This window comes from Gymnogyps californianus, chromosome 12 (genome assembly GCF_018139145.2).
Source record: "Gymnogyps californianus isolate 813 chromosome 12, ASM1813914v2, whole genome shotgun sequence".
Lineage (NCBI taxonomy): Eukaryota > Metazoa > Chordata > Aves > Accipitriformes > Cathartidae > Gymnogyps > Gymnogyps californianus.
Window position 1 is genome coordinate 21,635,925 of NC_059482.1, and position 25,948 is coordinate 21,661,872.

The 25,948-nt window shown below is 44.9% G+C and overlaps 1 protein-coding gene across 1 annotated transcript in view; it reads left to right on the plus strand.

The window, feature by feature from the left end:
- Nucleotides 1–6,665: 6,665 nt before the first annotated feature.
- The window catches only part of GLG1 (golgi glycoprotein 1), an 88,260-nt gene continuing 68,977 nt past the window's right edge, over nucleotides 6,666–25,948 (plus strand). Inside the window, exon 1 of the mRNA XM_050903724.1 lies at nucleotides 6,666–6,977. Within this exon, the coding sequence (XP_050759681.1) occupies nucleotides 6,666–6,977 (312 nt within the window). The remainder of the gene's footprint in view (nucleotides 6,978–25,948) is intronic.

Here is a 25,948-nt window from a genome sequence, read left to right on the forward strand (position 1 = left end):
CAGGTCAGATCACGAAAGACTTAGGTTTTATTTTATGTTTAACGAAAGCAAACTTGCAAGGATGCTGGAAGCTGCAAGACGAGTTCCCTGTGCTGGAAACATATCCCTCGGCATGCCTCTGGCCGTGGTAAGCGGCATCCGTCCTGGTTGGATTGAGTGTGCCACCACTTAAACTGCCGGAACAATTTTATTTTCTGAAGTCTGGGGCTTGCACAGTATGATCCTGTTTGTCTTCCCTCTTTAAAAATGAGATTGGGAAGATCTCTGCTTAACTTTATATTTTTCTGTATAGTATTTTGTTCCTATATTTTTATATCCTGTAAAAATAAAGCATTTATAGTTATCAAATATAACTGGTGGTGCTGTACTTGAAAAACATGTCTCAGTGACATGTTCACTGCGTATCTTGTGAACATAAACAAGCATCCCCGTATGCAGGTAAGGTTTCTCGTGCTTTGTATTACTTCCAAGTCACGCTGGGCTTCAGACTGAAATAATGGAGGCTTTTAGTGAATGAAGAGTCCTCGCTGGGCCATCCTTTTAACTGGAAATAAACTCACCGACGTGAGACTTTTTGGCATTTTAACGATGATCAGGAACAAAGGGTTAGTAGAAAGAATAATGTCGTGAGAAGGTCTCCGGTAATGCCAGTTAAAACCAGAAGGAGCAGGCTGCGCTCTGCCAACTTCGTGCAATGAGCTGCATGTTCTCGGCCATTTTGAGGCATCATTTATGCTCAGTCAACTCCAACCCCTTCTTCCCACAAGGAATTTGGAAAATTTTAAATATACGCAGGAAAAGGAATTAAAAGGCCTCTCAGCTTTTGATTTTCTAGGTAGCACTTGTTTTCTACTTTACACTGCCCTACAGGAATAAGAAGTACAACTTAAATGCTATTAAAATATTAATGGAAGATGACACTTTCATGTTCTCTCAGTTTTCAAATCCAGAGTTTTAAGAAAAATTTCAGAGATTTGAGATGTGAAGAACCTTTGAACGCTGTCCTAGTGACAGGTTTGCAGCACCTAAATTGCGTGCAGAAAGCCATCAGCATCGAGGGCTGATAAAAGGTCAAATGTGTTAAATATTTGCTCCTCTCTGTCTGGAGTCAAAGGGGCAGATTCTGGGATGGAAGGAAGAAAGAAAATCAGCGTCTCTGCGCTATGCAGGGCAGCTGTGATGAGAGGCTGAGCTGTTTCACTGGTGTTTTAGGCAATAAGCCACAGCGTGGCTATTTCTGCCTCTGTCTCTGGGAAGATTTTATTATCGTGGAGCAGGGCGGCCCCGTGGCAATTCCTGTAGTAAATCTGATGTGAGGTGATAGGTAAAGCCGGGCAGCGCTCTGGTTCCTGCAGCCGGGGCCTTGCTTTTAGCTGTGAACAGGCTTTTTTTTTTTTTTTTTCTTTTAAATTATTTTTCTCCAGGCTTTCCGGAGAAGGGCTGTCTTCCACCTGTCCCTCCGACAGGAGTGATCCAGCGTTAGGCTACGGTGATCTGCGGAGCGAGCAAAAGCCTGGGCCGGGAGGCAGCCAGCTCCCCGCCTGTGCCTGGCCTCTGCACCGTGGGGACTTCGTTGCCATAGCATCTACCCTTGCGTTTTAGCCGTTGGTTTGTAGTGAGTCAGGGGTGAGATTTCAACAAATATAGTCCAAAATGTTGCAGATGACAAAAGGTAGCGCTAAAAAAGCGTGAGCAAAGAAGCGAGCGCAGCTTGGTGTGCGTGCACGCAAGGCAGGACCTGCCAGCGCCTCGCTTGGCTCTGGCTGTGCCTGCCGCTTCCTGGAGGACGGAAAAGCAACTATTTTGTCTGTCCTGAACCAAATTGGATTAAAACCAGGTAATGCAGCAAGGGAAACAAGCAGCTTAATCTGAACCTTGTTACACTGAGGTAGCCAGAGCATCCCAGTGGGATTTCATTTAGTTTTCGGTTTGCAAGGAGACGTGGCAAGGTTTTCTGCTAATGTAGATTAGCAGATTTTCTACCAAGGCAGTAAATTCCTTAACAGACCTGGCTTTCTGCTGGTTTATGAAGGAGAGGGAATATGAGGAAAAGGAGTTCAGGGAGGAGGAAGAAGAGAGGAGGGAAACAAAGGAACAAGCAAGCAAAAACTAGTTTTCTATTGGGTTTGATTTGCTGGAACTAGTAAACGTGAAAGGACAGATTTCGCTGCAGAGAGAGGTGGGGAGAAAGGGGCAAGGTCTCCCCTGCTGGGATGCGCTTTCAACTTTCTATCAGCAAATCTGCAGTAAAGGCTTTTTCCCAGCTAAAATGTGAATTAGTTGAGTGCACAGGCACCCTTTGAGTCTAGCTGCAGCCCTAAATGTTGCGGAGGTGCCTGCGCAACCGAGCAGTCTCGCAGCACCTTGGCAGCGGGACTGCCCCTCCGCCGAGCTGCCGTCCTCCCTTGCGAGCACTCTCGGCCTCCAAAGTCAAGCGTGTTGATGTAAACAGCCTCCGTCACTCAGGATATCATTGTTTATTTGCTTTTGAGATAGTTAAAGATATTTAGAGAGAATGCTGAGAAGGCAGAAACGCCTCATGCTGGCATCACTCCTCTTTGCTGAAGAGGACAGGCTGTGCTCGGATGGCAGCCGGAGTGTTACGGAGCACTGGGTGCTGGGGGGTGGGTGCCCGTAGGAAACTCCTGCTCCGGTACAGGGGCATTCATTGATTAAGTCTTGGAGCAGTAGCAGCATCTTGAGAGCACCGAGGGCACGTGGGATGTTGCTCCTATCCCATCTCTTGCAAAATAGTGCCTCTAAGTAGCAAAAAACCAGAGGAGTTTGGGGAACTGTGCCCTAAAACGCGTTATCTAATCCTTGGGACAAACTTAGCAGGTAACAGGCCCTGTCCAGCCTGTGCTGGTCAAGAGAAAAAAAATGCCTCGAACTAATTTTGGTGATTATCCCACCCAGTGAAGTGTAACTAATTTGAAGGTCCAGGGGGTTTAGTCTCGCATCAAATTCAATTTGCTGTTTCCGCTAGCGGCGGAGGTGGCAGAAGGGGGAGCGAGCCCCCCGTGCTTCCGACGGCGTCACGCTGGGAGCAGCACTGAGTGCTCGGGAAGGCAGAAGCAGGATTGGGAAAGAATTGTGGCAGGTTGGAGGAAGGGTTAGAAAATTGCTCATTTTTTTGGGTAAAGTTAGGTGCTAACTGCAATGCAGAGCTGCATAAATACAGGGGGGAGCAACAGGCTCTGCAAGAACGACCCGGGGCTTCCGATGCTTCAAGAAGCAAAGACACGTCAACAGCATCGCTCTTGCGAAAAACACAAATGTCACGTCGGGCTGGAGGAAGAGTTGTGCGTAAGAGGCACAAAGCTCCCCTTGCGCTTGACACTCAGGAGGTTGCAGGTGGAATATTGTCTCCTGTTTGTCCACAGCTTCCTTGGAAGCTAAATACTGCCGTGGCTATCTGGTTATTTCCGAACGTGGATGAGCAACGGTGCTGCAGGACTCTTGACTTATGAGAAAAGCTGAAACAAAGTGGGGCTGAACCTGCACACGTCGTGCAAATAAAACACGAAATACCAGGCTAGTGTTGCTGCCTTAGCCATCGAGAAAAAGCGCTAAATGGTAGCGGTAACGAAGCGCCCGACTAGGTTCTATGCAACAGCATTTGTTGGTGGAGATGATCATCAGTTGGGAAAGGCAACGCTGAAGTTTTGGGGGACCCATAGCATTGGAGGGAGGCAGCTGAGCCAGTCTGCATGCATGGGAGAGGGCCTCGGCATGCTGTGTGGAGACCGAGCCGAGATTCGGAGCGGTGCCCATGGCTGCACTGCAGCGAGGGGTCTGTATCCAATTAAAAATTGGAGCAGCTCCTCTGCGTGGAGCGAGGAAGAGCTTTTCTTCTCCCCGAAGCAGTAAGCTGGAGGGTGAGGACGCTGCTAGGAAGGAGCGAGAGGCATCCCAGCAGCTCAGCTCACCCTGGCCTCGCTCTGCAAAGCTGGGGGCTGTATAAATGCGTTTTATTGCTTGAAGTGGCGAGACTTAAATGCGCTGCCCGCTACAAAAGCAGACGACTGCAAGCACTTAATGCAGCACCCAGCGTCTGAGAGCCTTGCTGGTAAAATGCTTAAAATGTGGCAATAAGGGAATTTCCACTGAGCCTGTGCCGAGGGAGAGGGGCTGCAGCTGCAGCTGGGGTTATTGCATGGGCAGAGATGTCGCTATGCACAAAGAAATACCTCTTCCTTGTTTAACTTGCTGTGTGGACACGGTGAACGTAGGGCTCTTTTTATGAAATGCTTAGTTAATGGCGGATTACACAGGATGGTAAAATCCAAGGTTAGGAGGAGGCTTCCTGTGAGCACAGGATGCTCGGCAGAAGGATGTGGGCTGCTCGTCACAAAACGAGCCTCCAGAGAGCTCCCAAGGGTGTGGGAAGGAGAAGGGAGCCGTAACCCAGCTCCGCTGCTCCCCTCCGTCCTCGTCCTGTGACGGATGGAGGAGCAGAGCCAGCTCTCGCGCTGGGCCAGCTCTTCAAATAACTTCCACTAAGCCAAACGGGCTGCCAAGCACGGGCTGGATTTTGCTGGCTTTTAAGTGTTCCCAGCTGCGCGGCCCCTGGGTGCCAGCACAAAGCCACTTTCCCGAGCGCCGTGTCCCAGCGTGACACTCGAATGCAAGAAGCACGGGGACTTTGCCAGCTGAGCCCCCTCCCTCTCCTGCCCTTGTCTCCACCCGGACGAGGCGGCTGCAGGTTGGTGGCCGCGGTGGGCTCCAGCTTGCTCGCGGTGCTCTGGTAGCTCCTGGTGCGGGTAAGATGGCTGGTGGCAGCCCCAAAAGAAGGGCTTTGCCCAGGCAGGACGAGGCAACCTGGGGCAGGAAGGGAGCAGCCCTACAGCTCTGCTTCACCCCAGCTCACCGAGCCAGGGCAAACCCATGGAGTGCCCTGGCATCCAGGCAAAAGCTTCTGACTTTCGACCGATGCTGGCTTGTGCTGGGAAAACCGCTCCTGGAGTCAATCAGGCAGAGGAATTGAGATGGGATTCTCCCTGTCCCCCGTTTCCATCTGCTGTTGGAAGCAAAGCTGAGATTTTGGGGCAAACCCATCCCAGGAGGGTGCTGTGGGCTGGCCTGGTGAGATCCTGCTGCTGGGAGACTGGGAGGGCACCCGAAAAGCTGTGGTTGCTGAGCTGCTGGCAGACCTGTGTCCCACCGCTGCCGCTGACCCAAGACCTGGACAGATTTTTTTTTTACTGTGAAATTCAGAGGTCTGGCTGCTGGGGCGGAGCGGGCCACGGCACTACCAAAATGCTGCTCCGACAGAGGCTGCGCGGTTGCGGACACCGCTTTTAGATGATCCGTCACCAAATTCAGCATCTGACTCCCCCTTGTTGGCCTAGGAGGAACTTGTAGATCCCATCTACAATGGGATCAGCCATTGTAGATCCTGCTTCGGGGACAAGATCGCTCTTACAGGAGCACCCGTTTCTCTCCATCCCCATGAAGAAAGCCCGGAGCCACGATGGAGCATGACATACCAAATCCCAGCCCCGAAACAGAGGGTCCTACACTGAAAGGGCAGGAGGTGCAGCCAACCCACCAAACCCTAAAACGAGCAGTCTTGTGGCACCCCCCAAAATGTGATTTTTCTGCCCTTGTTCGTCTGCCTGCTCCCTGGGGGGTACCCCGGGGCTGGGCCACCCCGGCGCAGGTAGTGGGATTCATCCCGTCCCCTCCTGCCAGCCGGGCCGTCCTGCCCCAGGAGGGGCCGCGGGTGCAGCCATGCGTGGGCAGAAGATCAGCCCAGGTGGTAACTCAGCACCCGGCGTGGGGAAACGCCAGCACGAAGGTCGCCTGTGTCGGTGGGGTTTGCTGCCCATCGCCGGGACGATGCAACCCTTAATTGCATGGTCCCGCGCTGTTTTGTTAATATGAGCCCTTGCCCGCAGGCTTCCTGGCTGGCTGGCAGCCACTATTCAATATTTTGTGTTTTTTCCCAATATTTTATTCAAGCTTTTGTTTTTTTGGAGCAGCTATTCCATATTTTTTCTTCATTGTTCCATATGTGGCCCCAAGTTTTCTTTACTGCACACTAGTCCAACCCTGCTCTGAGCACCATTTCCTCACAACCTTTCCTACGTCCTCCATCCCCGGGGCAGCCAAGAGCTTCTCAGGCTTTTAACAACTCTCCCTGTTGTCCCTCCGAGGAGGACGGCACTGCGAGCTCTGTTTCACGGGTGGGAACAGAGAGATTTAGGGCAAAAACTGGCCACAGCTGCTGGATACCCGCTGTGGGAGGCGCAGGGCCAGGCTGCCTTCCCAGAGGCGTGAGTGTGCCCCAAGGCACGGCTCCTCGTGGCCCCTGCCACCGGCGCTGGCTCAGCAGTTCGGCAAGTGCCGTCCTGCACGGCTGACGGGCTGTGGGGGCCACTGTGGGGCTGCGATGGCGGCTGGGGGCCGTGACGGCCGTTGGAGGCTGTAATGGCGGTTGGGGGCCATGATGGCGCCGGGGGCTGTGATGGCGCCTCGCCCTCGTGAGGCGACGACGGGCGGGGCGGAGCTACTGAGGGCGCTGAGGGCGGGGCCAGTGTGAACCACGCCCCCTCACCCCCGAAGGGGGCGCGGCGCGGTGACGTCACCGGCGCGCTGATTTGCATACGGCGTGCGTGCCGCTAGGGTGGGCGGGCGGTCGCGCCGGAGGTGGCGGATCCAAGATGGCGCCGTGCGGACGTGTCCGGAGCCGCTGCCCGGGCCCGGCGCTCCTCCTGCTCCTGGCGCTGGCGGCGCGGCCGGCGGCGGGTGGCCCTCCTCCCGCGGGCCCCGCCGCTGGCAGCAGCCTGGCCTTAGCGGGGCAGGCGGTGGGGCCGGGCGCGGCGGGCCCGCGAGGTCCCCGCGGCGGCGGCTCGGGCAGCGGGTGGAAGCTGTCGGAGGAGGCGGTGTGCCGGGAGGACGTGGTGCGGCTCTGCTCCAAGCACAGCTGGGCCAACAACCTCGCCGTCCTCGAGTGCCTGCAGGACGTCCGTGAGGTGAGGGCCGGGCGCCGCGCCGGGCCGGGCCGGGCCTACCCGCGGCGGCGAACAAAGAGCGGGGCTCCGCGCCGCCCGCCGCCCGCGCCCCTCGGCCCCGCCGCCGCTCCTCAGCGGAGCGAGCGCGGCCAGGGCCGCCGTTCCTTATCTACCTCATGATTTTTGGTTTAAAAAGCGGGGTTTGTGTGCAGGCCGGCGCCGGCCGCGCTTCCCGCGCTGCGCCCCCGCCGCTGTGGAGCTTCGTGTGAGGGGGACGGGCCGGCTCAGGGAGCCGCCTGCGGGGGCGGCGGTGAGGGCAGGGGGCCCCGGGAGAGGAGCTTCTCTCCTGCTGGCACCCCTCTTTATTTGCACCCCTGGGCTCTGCGCTGCCGCCCTAGCAGCGCCCTCCTGGGAGGGAGAGGTCTCGGTGGGATGGCTTTGTTTTGGCTTTGGTGCCTGGCGGGGTTATTCGCTTTCAGAGGTCTGGGGAGAGTCCTGCCCGCGTAGGGCTGAGGAAAGGTGCCTTGCTGGTAGCAGCCGTGACCTGAGAAGGTTTTTTTTTTCACGTTCAGATTCCCACCTTCGTATAGAGCTCAGCTGCAGAGGTGGTTGGTTTCCGGTGCTTGCTTGTGCATGTGTGAAAGTGGATACACAATCTTTAGACCTGGCTTAGTTTATGCGGGGAGGTTGGCTGGGCGATCTCTTGTTCCTAAACGTCTGTCATGAGTGGTTTAAGTCTAGCTCAAGAAAAAAACTGAGTTGCCACCTCAGAGTCTTTTCTAGCACCATCTTCTCATTCATTCCTTGGTGGTTCTTGCTCAGTTTGAAGAAGCCTCTGGGGGAAGGGTCTTTGACCTGTTCTGGTGGTGAGGTCTGTTTAGTTCTTGGCTTCTCTGCTGTGAAGTCCAGGAATGTCAGGCTGGGTCAGTTTTAATCAAGTGGAAATGCAGTCGGGAAAAACCTGTGCTCGTTTCTCATCCGTTGTTGCAGAGACAGCAGATGGCAGTGACTTAATGGTTACTCTCATCAAGGGGAGTCTTGAACCGATAACTGTCAGTGATTACTTTCTGGCTTAAAATCCAAAAATAATTTAGATTTTTGTCTAACTTCATGTTTTAATTTTGGGCAGGTAGTTTAGTAAAACACTCATGGTAGACATTTTAAATGAGTCCTGGTGCAACATCTGTCACAGTTATAAAATGCTCTGATATTTGCTTTATGAATAACTTGTCCCTTACTGTTTCTTCCACCTGTCTGGGACGTTTTGGACCCCCTGTTAGGGAGGCATCATTTCTGAGATGATCTCAGAAGCTCTGCTTACAGGCAGTGGCTCACAAGCTACCAGCTTGCCAAAAAGGCAAGCTCTTGTTCCTTTCTTTCCAGTTGTGTGGCCCCTCCCTTCTCTTTTCATAGTTCCAGTGCTTGTTGGTTTTCTGCCATTTTAGCGACGTAGACCTTTTTATCGTCTAGTTTATCAGCTTTCTGCTGGAATAGTTTTGTCATTTTACTGAGTTAAACACAGAGGGGGGTGAGTGCAGGGCTAGGGCAGAGGGGTGTGCAGGGAGAAGCAAAAGATGAAGGGATGCCTCGCATCACACTTTATTTTCAGCAAGTACAAGCCCTTTTGTTGGTTCTGCATACTCATGAAAACTCCACTGTCTTTTGAATGTTATGTGTTGCTTGTGGTTTTCCTTTTCCCCTTTCAAAGCCTGCCTCATTGTCAGTAGTTTGCTAGCTGTTGGTCTCGTCTAGCTGTAACGCTGTCTGATATCCAGTGCCAAAGGTGAATCTCTTCCTGGGGTGACGTCCCAGGCATCGATAGGACATCTCGGGGTTGTTTTGGATTGAGTTTTCTCTCTGAAGATGCCCATCAGCAGCCTTGTCCTTATTTGTCTGTCAGCCTGTAAAGAGCACTGTCAGCTGGTCTTGGCCTCAACAGTTCGCCTGCCGTAACGCAGATGTGTTGGGTTGTATCCTGATGTAAAAATGACTTCCCAGAGTGCTGCTCTGAGAAATAAATTAAAATAACTGACTTCTGTGTATCCCTACTGTTTAACTCTTGATATTTAGACTCTTGAGTAAAAGCTATGAGTTGTAAACATTGGGTGGCACATCGGGTGATAGGGAACGGGGTGAGATGTTGTCTCAGACGTTTCCTTTGCATTGGAGGTGACAGCAGAGGAAATAAGTGACATATTAGCTATTACTGTTGTTGATACAACTTTTAATTTTGACCCTAGAGCATCTGACAGCTTGTTTGGGCAATACCAGAGAAGTGACAATTACATTTTGAAATGGGTGGGGAAGTAGTCTTAAGTCATACAAGCCCATGTAAAAAAAGTCGGGCTATAGTACATGGAAGATTTGAGGGAGTTGCTGTATGTGTTGTAGCGTCAGTGAGGACAGTATTTGGACGCTGCTTCGCTACAAGTAGCAGGTAAGATTTCTGGATGCAATTTGGTGCAGAAGCAGTCTTTTTTCCATAGGTGTTTAAGCTGATCTTACTTTTCTGATAACAAGTGTTCCTCTAAAGCAGAGAAACTTTGAGTTTGAAACTGGGAACATTACTGTTAAGATTATCCATTGATTTTTCTTCTTCCTGTGATACAGAAAAGCTAGGACACTTTTAAATTTGAGTAACCAGGGGAAACAACTATTTGAAACCTTTCTTTTGAGTCCATAAACTAAGGAGGAAAGAGAAGATGTGCTTGTTTTGTTAGCCAGTGTGAATGCAATCACATTATTTCAGTATCTGCTCATTTGTTACCATGGATGTCTTTAAAGTAAATCCTCCCTTGTTTTTGCTGGGTAGTTCTGAATCTGAAGAATAGGAGTGTTGAGTCTGCTCTGGTACAGGAGCCTGTCTTGTAGGGTGAATTCAGCAAAGAATAGTTTGAAACAAGAGAAAAAAGTAAAAAAACCCCAACAAACCAAAACCCCAAATCATAAATTTTAAAGTTTTGGTTTTGAGAGGTTACTTGTAGACTGTCAATTTAAAGTATGATCAACACAGATATTTAAGCACTGTGTATTTTTAGAAATTCTTCTAAAAATTCAGACCCCCAAACTGATTTCAAACCAAGTCAATGGAATGCTTAATTGGCATAGTGCAGAGTCTGCTTCTGCAGGTGCGGAACTCTTCTGCATTTCAGGTTATTCAGCTGTTTGAAAGATAGAAATCAAGGGACAATCATGCTTTTCTGCTTTCCTTTTGTAGTAGAAGAATGGGAAGCATGCTCCTTAGTTGGAGGAGGTAGTGGTCAGAGCTAGTCAGCTTAAACCTCTTTGACTATAATCAGAAAACAGAATCAAAAGCATATTTTGGTGCATTTTCCAGATGAATTAATTTCCTTCTAGTTGAAATTATTTGTGCGCTGGATATGTTACTGTTTTGAGTCGCTTAAATTTTGTCATCAATGGTTTAATTGTTATCCGAATAACCTTATGCCAAGATATAAAAAGAGTAGAATGGGGTGGTGTATACTTCTGTTTTTCAAAAATGTGTTTTAAAGTGGGTTTTTTTCCTGAAGCTATTCTGATTGCTAGCCTGTTTCTAGAGAGACTTCAGAGCTTGCATTTCACTCAACATAGACTGTGGCCTTTAAGCATTTCTTTTATGGGCTGCTTATCAAACTAATTTTCATGGTGGTTATAGTATAAATAAACCCATGAAATATTAATATATTTGCTAGGTAAAAATTTTTGCATGATTAGTGTTGATTTGCATTTAAAGCATGACTGAGTTGTTGAATTTGAGGTAGGAAACATTAGCAGGTATGAAAATACCTTAACCAGTGTAGCTGTCTTATCTGGCTTATTAGTGGAGCATAATTTTACTGTTAAAACATACCTTAGATCTGATTAATCAGTGAATTAACTTGATGTCGTAATTGTTGAGCTTTACTTGCATTGCGCTTGTAAAGATTATGTAGTATTTAAAGCATTATATCCATCTATATAACACATTATAGGCTAAATGATTTTTCTAAGATCAAACGGTTGTGGTTAAGTTGGGATTAGAGATCAAAGTTTTGACCTCCCGCTACTTTCTTCATCCTGAATGGTTCCCTTTCTTTGGTAGCACCTTTATGGCAGGGACAATATAATTGAGCCTGAATGCTCTGCTTTCTGGGAAAAATAAGGCTCTCTTGAGGATTGGGTTAAGAACAAAACAAGTTAGTCTTAAAGCTGTGTATTTTAAGAATAGTATTTTTCCTGTTGTTTCAGATGCATAGCCAGTGTAAAAGGCCAGAAAATTCATTTGATGTGACTTACAGACTAGGAAGCCTGTAACATTTGATGGGTTGGGAACTGGCACGTTTCTTCCTTATAAATGTTTTATTCCTCACTCTGTATGTACCTGAGCTCCTTAAGTGGTGTGATAAAATAGTGCCAGTGAAATTACCTAAGTTTTAAAATTATAGATGGAAAAGAGAAACCAGACGGTAACGCATGCTTGGAGTCTTCATCTCTTTTGGTAATACTGTAGTTGTAGGAAAAGTTGTCTGTGCTCAGTCCCTGTGCTTGTTCTCTCGTTTTTCTACTTTCTTGCTAAAGGGATTGGAAATGTGAAGGCTTCCCTGAAGCTTTTGGGTTGTGTTGAGGTGGATAAGTGTGATCTGTCATGGTAGCTCGATTCCCTCCCCGCCCCCCCACCGCTTTTATCTCTGTAATTTATTGGATTGAAAGGCGAAGGTTTTGTTTTGACTCAACATGTGACGTTATCTCATATTTGAGCACATACTCGTGTTATTTCCGTCTCTCACAGCTTTCCCATGCACAACTGGAGGCTGGCATTTGAAGTACCTTTTTTGAGAGGTCTGGGCTGTGGCAGCAAATGTCTGTTTACCTGTCCAGAGCTGTAAGTAATTGAGGGCTGTGGATTAAACATAGCACGGGAGTGGGCTAGTTTTTAGGAAATGCAAGGAGTGAAGACACTGTTTACTGAGTTGACCATCTCCTTCAGTGCTTATAGGTTTTTTTTTGTCCCACAAAACCTCCAGGCATTCTCCCTGGCTTTCAGGTGAGCTGTTTTGAATGGGAACTGCCTGTTTCTCAGGGTGGTAAGTATGTAGTTGTGGGATGGAGGCTGTTCTGGTTCTCTAATCATTACTATTGCAAAGGAGTAGGCAGTTACTATTCCAGTGATGCTCTTACAGTGCCTACAGCATTATCATCTGGTTCAGATATCAACATGCAAAGGGATTTTTTTTTTTTAAAGGCAATGATCAGAAACCTGGAAAATGTACCTTAAGCCTTGCCAAGGGCTTTGCTTACACTCTCCCTTTTTTCTAAGGGATATTGACCTGATGATGATTCAAAGTCACTTGTACAGGGCACAGAAGTTTAAGAACTCTTACATCCTTAAGGAAAAATAAAAAGGAGAATTCTTACCCGTAGTTGAAGTTGAGCTAACTTAAAGTAAAAATGTGTTGCAACTTTAAGAGATTGAGTTAATTATTGGGCTGTAAATGGATGCTCGACTCTGTATGAGTTGAAGCCTGTGCATCTGTATTACAAATCTCCAGACACCATTCTGTCTCAAACTGAATTTAACGAAGAATTTACAGTGGTTTGTGGCAGATGCAAATGAATTTGAATGGTCAAGACTGGTCCTTCCTGCTTCTAAAATTCCTAAAATGGAAGATGGATCTGTCAAAGTCAATGGAAGGGAATGGTTGGACCTAGGAGGAAGGGATTGAGACGATTAAGTTTTGAAAAAAACGTGTGAGCAACAACAAAAGAAAATGATGGGAACAAGGCTGGAACACTCTGAAGCTTTCTCTCCTGAGGCTTGGTTTCTTAACTGAGATTAGCCACGTTTTTGGTCTTTAGTTCTTGTTTTTCCTTGCGTTCAGATAGTGTAAGCCCAATTTCCTCCTGGCTTTTGTAGTTAAGTCTTATAGTAAGATTCTAAATACACTTTAAAAGTCCGATTTGTGTTTCGGTTACTTTGGCATCAGCCTTTGGCTTCATCTCAGCATGTAGCAATATTTAAAAGTACCCTTTTCATCTTACTAAAGCCACGTGTGGGCTGACTAGAGGGCAAGATGATCTCTCTCCTGCTAGGTCCTGGACTTACTGTCTTGTGAACAGAGCATTAAGCACGCATTCTTAGTTCTCCATATCCTTAGTGATCTTAACTGTCACTGCACTTCTGCTTATCCGAGAGAGTTATTTTTGTGGTTTTTTTGGGGGGTGGGTGGGGTTGTTTTGGTTTTTTTTAGTTTTGTGCTGTTCTTGGCTACTTGTGGTAGCTGGTTATGCATCAGTTTGGCCTGGGATGTTTGGCTTAATAAAAGGGATTATCTTACAAGTCTGCTTCCTCGTGAGCTGGCGCTGCTGGCCTGCTGCAGCTCTGAATACAGAGGAGAAAAGGAATGGAAATACAAGGAGAGAAGTAAAGTTTGATGCAGGCTACATGGTCTGAGCTTGGCTCAGGATGAACTGAGAAAGCTGTGTTATGCAGAGGTCCAGTTATGGGGAGGTGATTTACAGAGCCAAATAGCTGAATATATTGAAAAGCAAAGACTCGGTCAGTTGTGACAGTAGAGACAGGTACAGCTAGGTTGTGTTTTCCCTGCTTGCATCCTCTCCTCCTCCCTCATACTGGAGGAAAGGAGATCTCTCTAGCTCTGGTGCTGCTTTGGGTTGTCACGGTTGGAACGGAATGATTTGAGGAAAGATTATTCTAGGCAAATTATGTGCTTTCTTTATTTTCTAGTATAGAGATAATGTGTAGATGTTCTTTATAGCGTAGCTTTCCTGCATGCGGGTGGACTCTGCTTGTTTTGGTCTTTGGAAAATGTACGCTTACTTTTGAAAAAACTTTGCAGTTGTTTTTCGTAATAATAAACCCCAAAGAATTGGGTGAATAAAAGGTCTAGGTAATTGCCTTTTTATCTGAAATCTTGCCTCAGAATAGTTTTTTTGATCTTCTGACTAATTTAGTTTTAAGATCTGTGAAGTTGGTTGCTATGGTGTTAAAACATTTCAGTTCTGTTAGCTGATCATTTTTTGTCATCACGGGATACTTTAATTTTCTGGATGTTTAGTTTATCAGTATCCATAGTAGTGTGTTAGGTGAGGAGCAGAGATCCTCCTTTCCCCAGGTACCAGCTTGTAGCATAATTGCAACCTCTCTTCATCAAGACAGTAGATGAAAACCCATACTGTTCTACTCCTGAGCAGAGCTGGCATTCATAAAAACTGTGTCCTGGCATGCTGGTGTCTGAACGTCTGCAGCTCAGAGCTGAGGAATTTCCTCCAGTAGTTAGAGAGGTGTCTGTTTTTTCCACCCTGTCTTTTTGGGGGTGTAGTGCCTGAGTTTATTTTATTTTTTTCCTTTGGATAAGTGTATCTTGTAGCTCTTACAGCTTTGTGAGCTTAGATTTTGTGTGTTTGCATTGGAATGTGTTACTTGGTTGTAATGTCTAAAATTTTGCCTTAACTCAAACTGTACATTTGATGTCTTTCTTACTGTCAGTGCTGTGGCTTAAGACTGTTGGTACACATCTAATATCTCTTTTGCCACGTAACAACATAGGGACAGATGAACATTAATCATGCAGGACAGGAATGTTTATTTGCTGCATCTGTTATTATTTGCATCTTTGCCTGAAACAATGCCTAAGAACTGCTGAGGTGACAAAAAGGTAGTATTTAGTGTAATAAGTATTCATGGTTTCTCTACATGCCTGAAGTATTTTATTCTTTTGCGGTTAGTGGTAGAACTGTGTGCTCTTGTGTGAAAAACTTGTTTCCTTATTTGATTTTGAGGAGTTTGAGTCTCTTCTAGAGAACGCAGCTGGTTATGTTGATGAAATTAAGTACTTGTATGTAACAGAGTAGACTAATGACAAATAGCTATTCCAGCCCTGCTATGCAAAATCATTCAGGCAAATGTGCTGTCTTTTGTTTAAAAAATAATGCGTAGCTTAGTCTGGTGGCAAGTTTGCTGTCTAGTTCTCTTGAATCTTAATAGGAGGCTCACCAGCCTTCATCATGCTCAGTAGTTTGCTAATTGAGACTTTCTTTTCTAGAGTGTCCTGTTAGTGCAGGGTAAAATACTTTCCACCAAGTGAACTGCAAAACAAACTCAGCAGAGCATGCATTCTTTTAAGTGTTGAAGTAATTGCCCTACAAAAAGTTTTAATAGAATTAAAAAAAAAAAAAAAAAGCCCCACAAACCCAAACCTGCTTGCCTTGTAGACTTTCTGTAACAGTCCAAGCTTGATTTGAGCTGAGTCAACTTTTGTTACACTGTTCTCAGCTGAGTTGAAATAAGATCCAGAAGAAGCTTACAGTAAGCTCTTTCATTATCAAATTGATTTTTTTTTTTGCTCATGTCAGTGTCTCTGTGGCCTATCTACATATGTCATAAAATCAGAAAAACTAACCACTTTCAAGTAAAATCACTGCAACACCACGGTTGTCATAATTTACAACATGAATTGTTCATGAGACTGCAGTTCTTTAGCCATGTTCATGGCGATTTAAACAAATCAGTATTGATGTGATCCTCTTACTGTAGAATTCAGACAGGCTAGTCAAAATCTGGTCTCCACTGATACAAGGTCCTGAGTAAATGCAGGTGGAGACAACTGTTGACCATGAGTTTTATTTGTCAAGCATTTTATATTGCTATTTACGGATGACATTGTGTTGACCCTGTTTGATTGTTACTTTTGAACTGATGCTATAAGCACCGCATTTTTGGTGCTTCAGTATTTGAGACACGTGACTTGCTGGGTCTATCACCATAGCACAGCTATTCAAACTCACGATAACATCTATCTTATCTTACTGAAGTCTGTAAAGTTGACTCTGTGTAAGCAATGAGTATGTTGATGTAGTCTTTCTTGCTGCCAGTCTTCAGTCTGCTTTTCAGTAATGTACATACATTGCAGCTAGTGTCGTTGAAGAAGTGTGGAAAAGTCTTTGAGTTGCATGTTATAGTTGGCAACCGGAACTACATTCTTAATGAGTAGTATAGAACAACATACAGGAAAATCTTTTTAGTCAGCGTGGAACTGGAGAAGCTCAGTATGCTGTAAAGTGTGGTTTGAATGGGAGATTTCTTATGGCAACCTTAATGATCCATTTTTTCTGCTTAAAACAGTGAGGTGAATTTTCTGCAACTGTCTGCTGCTCAGGCAAGGATTCAGCTTGATAACAGGTCAGTGCTTACTGGAGGGAAGTACAGGTTAGAAAATACTTAACAGCAGTCGCTGCTGGAAAACACAGAGCTGTTTGAGTCACTATCTGCAGCAGAAGTCAAAGATCTTGTGAATGTAGTAACATCGCTTACTTTTTTTAACTGAAGGCTTCCAGGCAGCGATCAGCAGCCATCTTCACTTATTTTCATTCTGGTTAGTCGTATGAAGCAACATTATTTTTTAAAGCCAAAAAAGAAAAAGTTGAAACACTAGTTTATGGTGTAAGTCTTCCCTGCATTTTTATTAAACTGAGTACTGGAATGGGAGTCCTCTGGCAAATGCTTGTCCTGTGTCTAGGAATCGCAATGACAACAGCATCATCTGGAAAGGTGTGGTGCTAGGGAATGTACTTTCCCTTAACTGATTCACAGCTCTAAAGGTGTATGCTCACTCTAATGTTATTGTTAATAGCCTTAATTAGATGTATATGTGCAAAATACTAGTTGTAGGAAGGATGTGGTTCTGCCCTTTCCTCGCAGAACACAAACAAAGCCTTGCTGTGTTTCATATTTTTGCTTCATGACCCTTTACCTGTGCTTTAATAGGCACCGAACATACGGTGAACCATCACTGATAATACTCTGAGTACAGAAATAGCAGGAGTGTATAGGGTAGACTTTCCTGGAACAATGCAGAGTTTGTTCTAGCTCGGGGACTCAGCAGTGTGGCTTGAGCTTGTCCACATCAAACCCCTTTCACGTGCTCTGAGGCTACATTGGCTTCCCTTCTGTGAGCAGCTCACAGGTAAGGCCTACACGAAGGGGAAAAGCATACAAGCCACAAACTACAGAGTTTTTTGTTTCCCTCCCCTCCTCCAGGCATTTGTCTCTTCCAGCGTCCTGTTGTATAAAACCATAGTCTAAACTTGTTCTGCTAGGGAGAGTGCTGATGGAATTTAAATTCTTCTCTTTGTATGTCAGCTTTTCCCAAAGTAATTTCCCCAAATACTTTCCTCCCTTGAGACATTCCAGTGAAATCCATTATGACTTTGTGATGCCCTCAAAGATTACTTAATAAATGTTGTCTTCTAATGTCTATTTTACTCAGTAGGCTTCACAGTATCTTAAACTTAGAATACTTGCAAAAGGCATTTTCTGAAAACTTTCTAAGAATATTGAAGAGCTCAGGTAGGCTGTGTGATGTTGTCATGCAGCTGGGAGGAGTACTGAACTTGGATTTCTCTGTGTAATTAAAAGAGCAGGTAAGAATCAGTGCTCCAGTCACTTTACCTGCTAGTTGTAGGCCCACCACAGCTGTATTATCCAGTGTGTTGTCTGAAGTGGCTTAGGGCAAATGGAAATAGGCAAAAACCTTCCTGTGGCTTGGAGTTGTACGTCATGAATAACTTTAAATAACATGGCAGCATATTGTTGCCATCTTAAAGTGATCTTTTGTCTGTTGGGAGATGGAGTTTGATATCTGACTCTAGTCACTTCTGCATTTCCTAGTGGGACCACTAGTTTGGAATTGGGATCCTGTTTAGGAGATCAAAGTTTTGGCTTTAAAAAAAAAGCCCCTCTGTGAACCTAATATTGAGCCATTCAAGCAGAATGGTAAAAAAGGAAGATGTTAAGAGCAAGGTAGCAGAGTAGCTTGTAGCCTGTTAGACATTAAAATGTTGGAGAGCCTCTGTATACCTTTGAAACTTTATTGTCTCAAGTTTTAAGGCAGAGTATTATTTCATATAGCTTGATTGTTCTGGTCTTAAATTGGGCCAGAAGAGTCTTTCCGAACTGAGCTTTTGTTCTGAGGAACCATTTAAAATAAACTCGTGGAGGCTGGCTGATATTACAATTCACTGCCTTGGGAACTATGTTGCTGAAAGTACTTCTGAACAGCCCTTTTGGGGTTTGGCGTGGGTTTTCTTTAAGTTCTTTGTTTGTACGTTGCACACTTTTCGTAGCATTAAAAACCATAAAATAAAATGAATCAAGAGGTCATCTTTGAAAGGTACCTAAAATAATGCCTCAGAGCTGTTGAAACATTGCACGTGAGTAAAATTTGGGCAGTGCGAGTACAGTGCTGTTTGCTCCCATATTTACAGAGCTCATTGTTTTGTTTTGCCCTCTAGAATAAGTTCATCAATTTGGGTCCTATCCCTTGGTAGCACTATTTTGGGTATGCTTTACGACATGTTCAGACCTGAATCCAGGACTTCAGCAGGGAGCTTCCTTCTGTGTACACTGGTGAATTTGAAACCATATGGACAGGTGAGCAGCATGGGTTGTCAGTAGATGAGCATCTTTATAGGAAGAGATTGGGGAAGATGGAGAATTGAACAGCACAGCTGCTTTCCCAGTCATGAAGCCATCTGGAAACGAAGGGAAGGATGACGACGTCAAGAGTTATTCTCCTCTCTGCTTCTAGAAGCTGATGTGCAGAAGCTGAGAGGATCCAGTCTCAGGCAGGCAGTGCTCTTTGCCATCGTTTCCCAGCTGGGACTCTTACTTCTCACGGGATACTAGAGCAGTAGGCTTGTGTTGAGCATCTGGGCATGGAGCCATCATTAATAGTCAAGGTGGACACTCTTCTTGTTTGGTTGGTTTTTTTAACATGGAATTTTTCATATCCCTTATTATTCAAATGTCAAACCAAAGCTCTGCTAGCCAAGTCATCTTAATTAAGTCTTTCCAGGGCAAGGTACAGGAACTTGCTTGCTCTTGTGTGGAAAGTACTTATTTTCCTAGAAATAGATTAATATTCCATGATACTGATAAAATCACAGAATTGGCCTGATGACAGTGAATACAGTAGCTGGAAAGAATGACTGATTTCATAGAGAAGCAAGTAAGAGGTTTCTATTAGAATCTCTTCCTGGATTGCATGGCATATTGCTGGGATTTTGACCGTGGAAGTATTTATCTTGAAGTTCCGATGTTTTTGGTTGGATGCAATAACAGTAGAACGATGCTGCCTTTCCCTGGAAGAGGTACATGATCAGGTGAATCTGCCAGAATGACAGTGACTTGGAAAGGATAGAAGTCCTTTCTATCCTGGTGTTCCAGGTAGCGGTAGGTGTTAGCGGCCGCCTTAGTAAAGCACATCTTGCATCTTGTTCTGAGGACTGCTACAGCCCTGGTGCAAGGGGGAGAAGAATTTCTTCCACATCAGCTGCCATTCCTGTAGAGTTACCCCCATGGATACGCTCTTAATTTGTAGCCTTGTCTGTTTTTTGTCTTACTGGGTTGCTCACATTTGTTCTTTTCCAGGTCTGGCTTTCCAAGCTGAAAAAGGTAATGTAAATCTGACAGGTATCCTGTAAATCTGACAGGTATCCGAGGTTGATGACACTTTGGGCTGGACCTGGATGAGAACCTGTGTTATGATCCTGCGTCACTTTGGGAGCTGCTGGTTAAAATAACTCTGCTTTGGTTTCCTCAGCTACAGTACTTGGCAACAGTAGAATAGTATACAGGCTGAAAGCGTGGGCAAAACAGCGAGTCTGTCTCGGTGCTGTCAACAGGGGTGAGGCGGTGGCTTTTGTTTGTTTTTTTTTTTTTTGCTTTTCAGCATTACATGTTCCATAACAGTTGAGCTTTGCCTGTATAATCTTGGGAATGAGTAGCATCTCTTAATGGTGAGCAAATTGCGTATTTTTTTTAAAATTAGTCTCTCACCTGAATGAGACATATCTATGTTTGTTCTTCCTTACCAAAAAAAAAAAAAAAGAACACGTTTAACATTTACTGGCAAGACTTGCTGTATCAAAAGATAACAGTGCACTGGGCATAGATCTGAGTTACTTGGTGTTTCACATCTTTTCTTACTGTCTATTGCTAGTTCTAATCCATGGAAAGTTCTTTGTGAAAAATATGGCAGAGTTTCTTTTGCCTCTAGCATCTCAGAGTCTTAAAAACGTTGTGTGGGGTTGAAATGTTGCTTCATCCTTCTTCTGGAGCAAATCTGCAACTTCTTTTAGTCCAAAAGGAGTTCTAGGACTACAAGAAGAGCAATGTGCTATTTCTGTACCAAAATGCCTGAGGCTCTTGTCAAAGAAAAGTGTGATCGGGAGTAGGATATTGCTGCCCTGAAGAGCTTATTTGTTCTTAGATTTGATATTCATGTGCCTAGTAAATATTTGGGAGTTTATTGCTCTAGGCATTCATCCTTCAGGAAAACTGGAACTCCTCCTTTTAATGCAACAGAGACCCTGGGAGCAGCTGTGGAGGAGGGAAGGGGCACAGGCAGCTTGTCCTCAAGTTCCCTAGACTATGTGTCTTGCTAAGTTTCTCGCACATGTTTATGAAGTCGTGTGTAATCTGCAACAAGCTATGGATCTGCTAGAGAGTGTAAGAGCCTGAGGTACGTGTGTGATGAATACCGCTCATGACTTCGGGAATATTGCAGTGCTCCATTTTACCCTTGGCTGTAAGACTGTGGACACAGGTGGGTAGTTTTATCAATGAAACTTGCTGCTTGCTGTTGAGAAGAAAGCGCTCATTGAGGAAAACAACAGATAAAAGTTATCAAAATAACCCGTGCTCCCTGGAGAGCTGCTGGTGGAGTGGAGAGGGAGGCCTGTCAGTCACACTGGCATTTGAATAACATGACATAACATAATATGAAACAGCTCAGGATGAAGGGAGCAGGGGGACTGCACTTCCAGCCCCTCAGGCTTGCTTTGTGTTCAGAGCTAGGTTGCTTGGGTGGGGTGTGTGGGATTTAAATGTAAAATTAAGCTTAATAGTTTTAAATCTTGACATGTGTCAGGCTTGTCCAAGCTTAAATAAACTGAATGCAGAACTAAAATGGTGCGCATCTCTTATGTGGGCATGTCATAGTTGAGTACTTGTTACCTGTGTGATCGGGGCCTAATTTTTTATAAGGTGTTTGCATTTTTACAAAATGTTCTAGTGAACCTAAGCTGAGATTTTTTTCCTCTGAGCTGTTTAACAAATTGCGAGTAATCTGTTCTTTTTTTTTTTTTTTTTTTAAAAAGACTCCCCAGTTTTCTTCATTTAGACTGTTTGACCATTTACTTAGTGTTGAGGTATCCATGTCCTGAATGGTGATTTTGGTGAGTGTTTCAAGTAGTTTATGCCGTAAATTTGGGGCAATGCTCTAGCAGATAGGAGAGGCAGTGGCTCTGTCTGTGGAATGGCGTGAAGGGGCATGTTGGCCCATCTGACCGAGTAGTGAGGTCTGCAGCAGGTGGGCAATATATGCTAGAGATGTGTCAACAGTTACAGCTAAATTGCTGCGTGAGGATACGGGATTTCCCTATTCCCATAAGGGGAAACAGCTTTAGCTTGGATTTCTTTATTAACAGTCTCTCTCTCTCTTCTGTTTATGGAATAAGCTGGCCTGTCTGGTCACTCATTCAGAAATGTTCCAACGTAACAGTTTCTGGATGAGGTGGTCAGCTCTTCTCCCAGGGGTGATTTCTCTGGATAAAACAGTGCGTGTTCGGTATTGCTTTTAAGTACTAGATGCAACTCTTGCACCCTAAGATCTTACTGCAGTTGATTTGCCTCTTTTGTTTCCAAGCTGTTTGGTTACAGAGCTTTTCTCTGGTTTAATGCTTGGTTTTGAAGAAGGGATCGTCTCAGGGATGTATTTGGCTGGTTTGGGGAGGAGTGGATAGCATGTGTTTCAACTGATATAAAACTTAGTTTGTCTTCTTTAATACTACACACCATGGCATTCAATAGTGACAGTAATAGTATGGGCTAATTAAATGTACATTTTAGGCTTTTCCTTTCTGAACCAAGCATTTTGTCTATCGTCTGTCAGGGGAAGATGATTAAAAGGTTGTAATGAACCTTTCCTGGAGGTTTTTTGTGCTTTGACAAATGCCTTGTTTCTAAGGTCAGCGTTCCCTGAAGGTTTGCATGCCTCAGCCAACCCTTGATATCTAGCTTTTACCCCACTTCTTATGTTGTCTTTGCGATGCGTTAAAACTGTAGCAGAATACTTCAAGAGAGAGCATTCTCTGAAAAGCCGTGTCTCGCTTTGTTCTGTCATGCTTTGTGATACTCCTAGGAAGAGTGGTTTTGGGAGAGGCTGAAGTGTGATGGCTTGCTGGCTAGGTAAGGCTGCTTCAGGTTCTCAGCGCTCTGGTTAAGAGTCTCAGAGCTGATGGGATACAGAAGGATGCTCTAGAAGAGCATATTAGTGTGAGCATCCATACATAGGGAGGTAAAACTGAGGCATGATCTTATGATTATGTACTGTGTATTATGCACTGCATGTTATTAACATAAATCATGGTGATGGGTAGTAGTTGGAGGTCTAAGCAATTGATGAAGTGAGCACGGATTTGACTCACAGAAGCAAAGTAAATCCGGGAGGAATAAGTTTCTAACAGTTGTCTGCTTCACTGCTAAAGGCTGCTGCTCCTGTGACCAGCGCAGCTGAACAAAACACATAGCAGTTCTTGTACAGGGAAAATGGGAGCTGATTTCAGTGTGTTTGGCTGTGAATGGCAGCACTTAGGAGCGGCTTCATGTGTTTCAGTGGTCCCTGCTCCAGGTACGCTCATCCTTGGAGAGTTGGACAGTGTCAGCTCATCCAGGTAAAACCTTGATGGCTGAAATTGCAAGTCAAGACCCTTTGGAGGAGCTTGATACTAAAGTCAGGAGGCCAAAATATTTCAATTCCATGTAATAGCAATAGGGCAAAGACTTGGTGAAGCCTTGATGGGAAAAGATGTCCGTATTATGGGAAACTGGGCTTAAGGGGGTTAAAATTTTGCACCTGTGGCACATGGCTGTGTAAATGAATTCAGATTAGATATCTAGGGAGGCTAATGGAAGCATGTTTTAATGAACCCTGGCTAATTACTCTATTAAGTTCTTGATCAATACCCAGGAGACCTCAAACTGCTTGCCGATTTGTTTTTTTTTTTTAAAAACTCTGCTATATATATATGTATTTTAAATCTTCTGCATATAATCAAAACAACTGGAGGTACTTGGTTTGTAGAGTTCTGGTTCACCAGGGCTTTATATATTTGGAGGCCATCTGTAAATTAAAGCTGAAGATTTAAGCACTTCCAAAAGTATTGTGAATTTTTGATGGGAAGTGCAGATGAATAAACGGGCTTGAGAGAGCAGATAGTAGGAGAGAACATGAGTTTTTGGAATAATCTTTGCTGTAAGTGTATTGAAATGTGTGGGACGATTAGTTGGGTTGCTTTAATGTGGTCTGTTTTTTGCTTTAGGGTTGGAACCCGTTTCATGCTTGGTGTAGACCAGACAAGGCAGATGTATGTGGTTTTCTAAAAGAGGAAAGAGTTCTTGTAAATACTTGCTGGCGTATGTATGTTAAAGTGACCTATTTAAGGACCACCTCTTATGTTATCTCAGAAACTTGCTTTTCTCCAGAGTATTGTGTATGAATTTCAGCGGACTCAACATTAATATTAAATAAAGTCAGGCAGGCAGCCTTACCCTTAAGGGACAAAGTACTGTCTTTAAATTGGTTCATATTAAGGAAGTTGGAATACGTTTAGTCTTTTCTGATTGAGCTAATTAGCAAAACCGTTGCATGTTCATAGTTAATACATCACTGTGTGCGTGCAAACGGAAAATGAATGTGTAACCGAGATCAGGAAAGGTAACCCTTCAGCAAACAGCCTGCAACACCATCTCCTTGAGTTTTGTTTCATGAGTTTTTTGCAGTATTCAGTGAGAAATGCTAAGCCTGTCAGACAGATGGCTTTTCTTCTTGTGTTCAACCCATTGCAGCTTCTGGTCTCCCGTTGGTAGCAGCACTGATTGTATCAATGCAAAAGTATCTGTGGAGCCTGCTTTGACTTGCATAGCGAGGGAATGACTATGCACACAAAGGCTTTAGGCAGCCTGTCAGATACATTAATGCTGTACCACTTGAAGGCTTGCCCTCTTCCTGTATTTTCGTGGCAAAGGGGTATAAGAAGAAGCATGTGCCTTGTAAAAAGAAAGTTAGGAGCCTAGTGGTCTCATTAAGGGAATCCCAAGTAGGGCATTCTCTGTATAAATGAACATCAGGTGGTGCTAACTTAAAAACACCCACAAACCCCAAGTTGTAGGTCTTGCTGAAGATTATAAACCCTCACTGACTCCCACTGAAATGATTTAGTGGTTAATGGGCCAACTGAACAGATCCTTTGCCCGGGAGCTTTTCAGAATTGAAATTGGCAGGCAGTTCAAGGAGCCGGTTCCTGAGGTATGAGCAGTCTGCTTAAAAGCTTTTTTATTAGACCCCAAAAATTTGTTAACTTGGTAGAAGCCTTCAGAGGGATGTTGTCACTCGCAGCCAGAGAAACCAGAGCCCAGGTGGGTCTTGAACTTTGTGAGAGAGAAGTCCCTGGAGCAGGCGGTTAGCAAACAGGGTTAAGGGATAACATGGAAATCATGGGACTTTGAGGCAGAATCCAGCTCTTCCCCCTCTGACAGAAAACTGAACACACCCTTTTCATAAATTCGAGATCCTCCATCCTGTGTTATCCTAAAGCAGCAGTTTTGTAATGTTGTGTTAGCATATGGTTTCCTTGAAGTTTGCAGAAAGATCACAAGATTGAAAAACAGCCAACAAACTTTGTTCTCCATATTCCTTCAGAAATCAGTGGGAAAGTTGGAATTCTATGGTTTAGTGTAATTGTAGGGTTTGCTTTCCGTGTTCTCTTATCTTCCGTTTAATGTTGTTGCTTTTGTGCCTAACTCGTCTGCTTTGTTTCATTGTTGATACAAGTCTTGTTTAAAAAAGGAAAAAAATCCCTGTTATGTTATCAAGAGATTGTTCGAGCATGACTAGAGATAAAATTAACTAGCGAGTCAGTGCTGTGTGTTCTGAGGAGTGGCTTCAGATGATGGCTCACATTCCCGTACTAAAAATGACCTTAGGCAGTGATATAAAGAGACAGGAGTGGGCAAGGGATATCAACTGGAGTGAAACTTTTCATCCAGTGGTGGATATAAAAGGACAAGATCTAACCTTAACAGCGGGTCAGTGGAAGGCAGCTTTTTTTAATATGCAGAAGTCTAACAAATAATTATTTGTTAATTATCACTCTTCAGTGCTTTCTGTGCTCATACAAGGCATAGCTGATCCGGCTCATGGCCTTTACAGAGCCTTTACTGAACAGCTTCAGTAAAGGATTGTAATCACAGTGATTCTTTCCTGCAATCTTGTAGTTAGTCTCTGGCAAGAAGGTGGGGATCGAATATGGACAGGGTTTCTAACAGCTGGGCTTACTGATTATTTTTTTTGTTTAATACCCTTTTCACCCAGGTTCTCCTGGCTGTGCTAAAGGAAAAGAAACTGCTGTACAGCTGTGGATCATACCAAAGCCTTCAAATATACTGGCAAATCTTTTGAGAGCAGGCAAACACGTTCTGTAGTTTTACTGCAGTGAATTCCTAGTGCAGATCCCGTGTACTGGCTGAAGGATTTTCTCCCTGTGTAATTTGGTGTCTGTTTGAATTTCCAATGGCACAGCTGTGCTGGTGAAAAATCATGTCTGGTTGATGTCATCCTAAGAAACATGTAGAAAAGGCCACAGCCATTCAGACTTCCTAGGAGCAGAAGTGATGAGTTAACACAGTAATAGTACCGGGTTTTCATCCTTTACTGCTTAATTTTCTGTAGTTCCCTGGCTAATAACATAACTGAATTTTAAGTTTTCCTCGACCTCTTAGGTACTTGAAACAAACACAGTTTTTTTAATGGGTCAGCTCCTGGCAATTGTATTCATTGATGTAAGTATTATTAAAGAGGCAACACAGCTGGTGGTCCGCAGCTTGGTATATTGATGGTTGTGTTCAGAAATCTGCTTAATTCTGTGTTAAAATC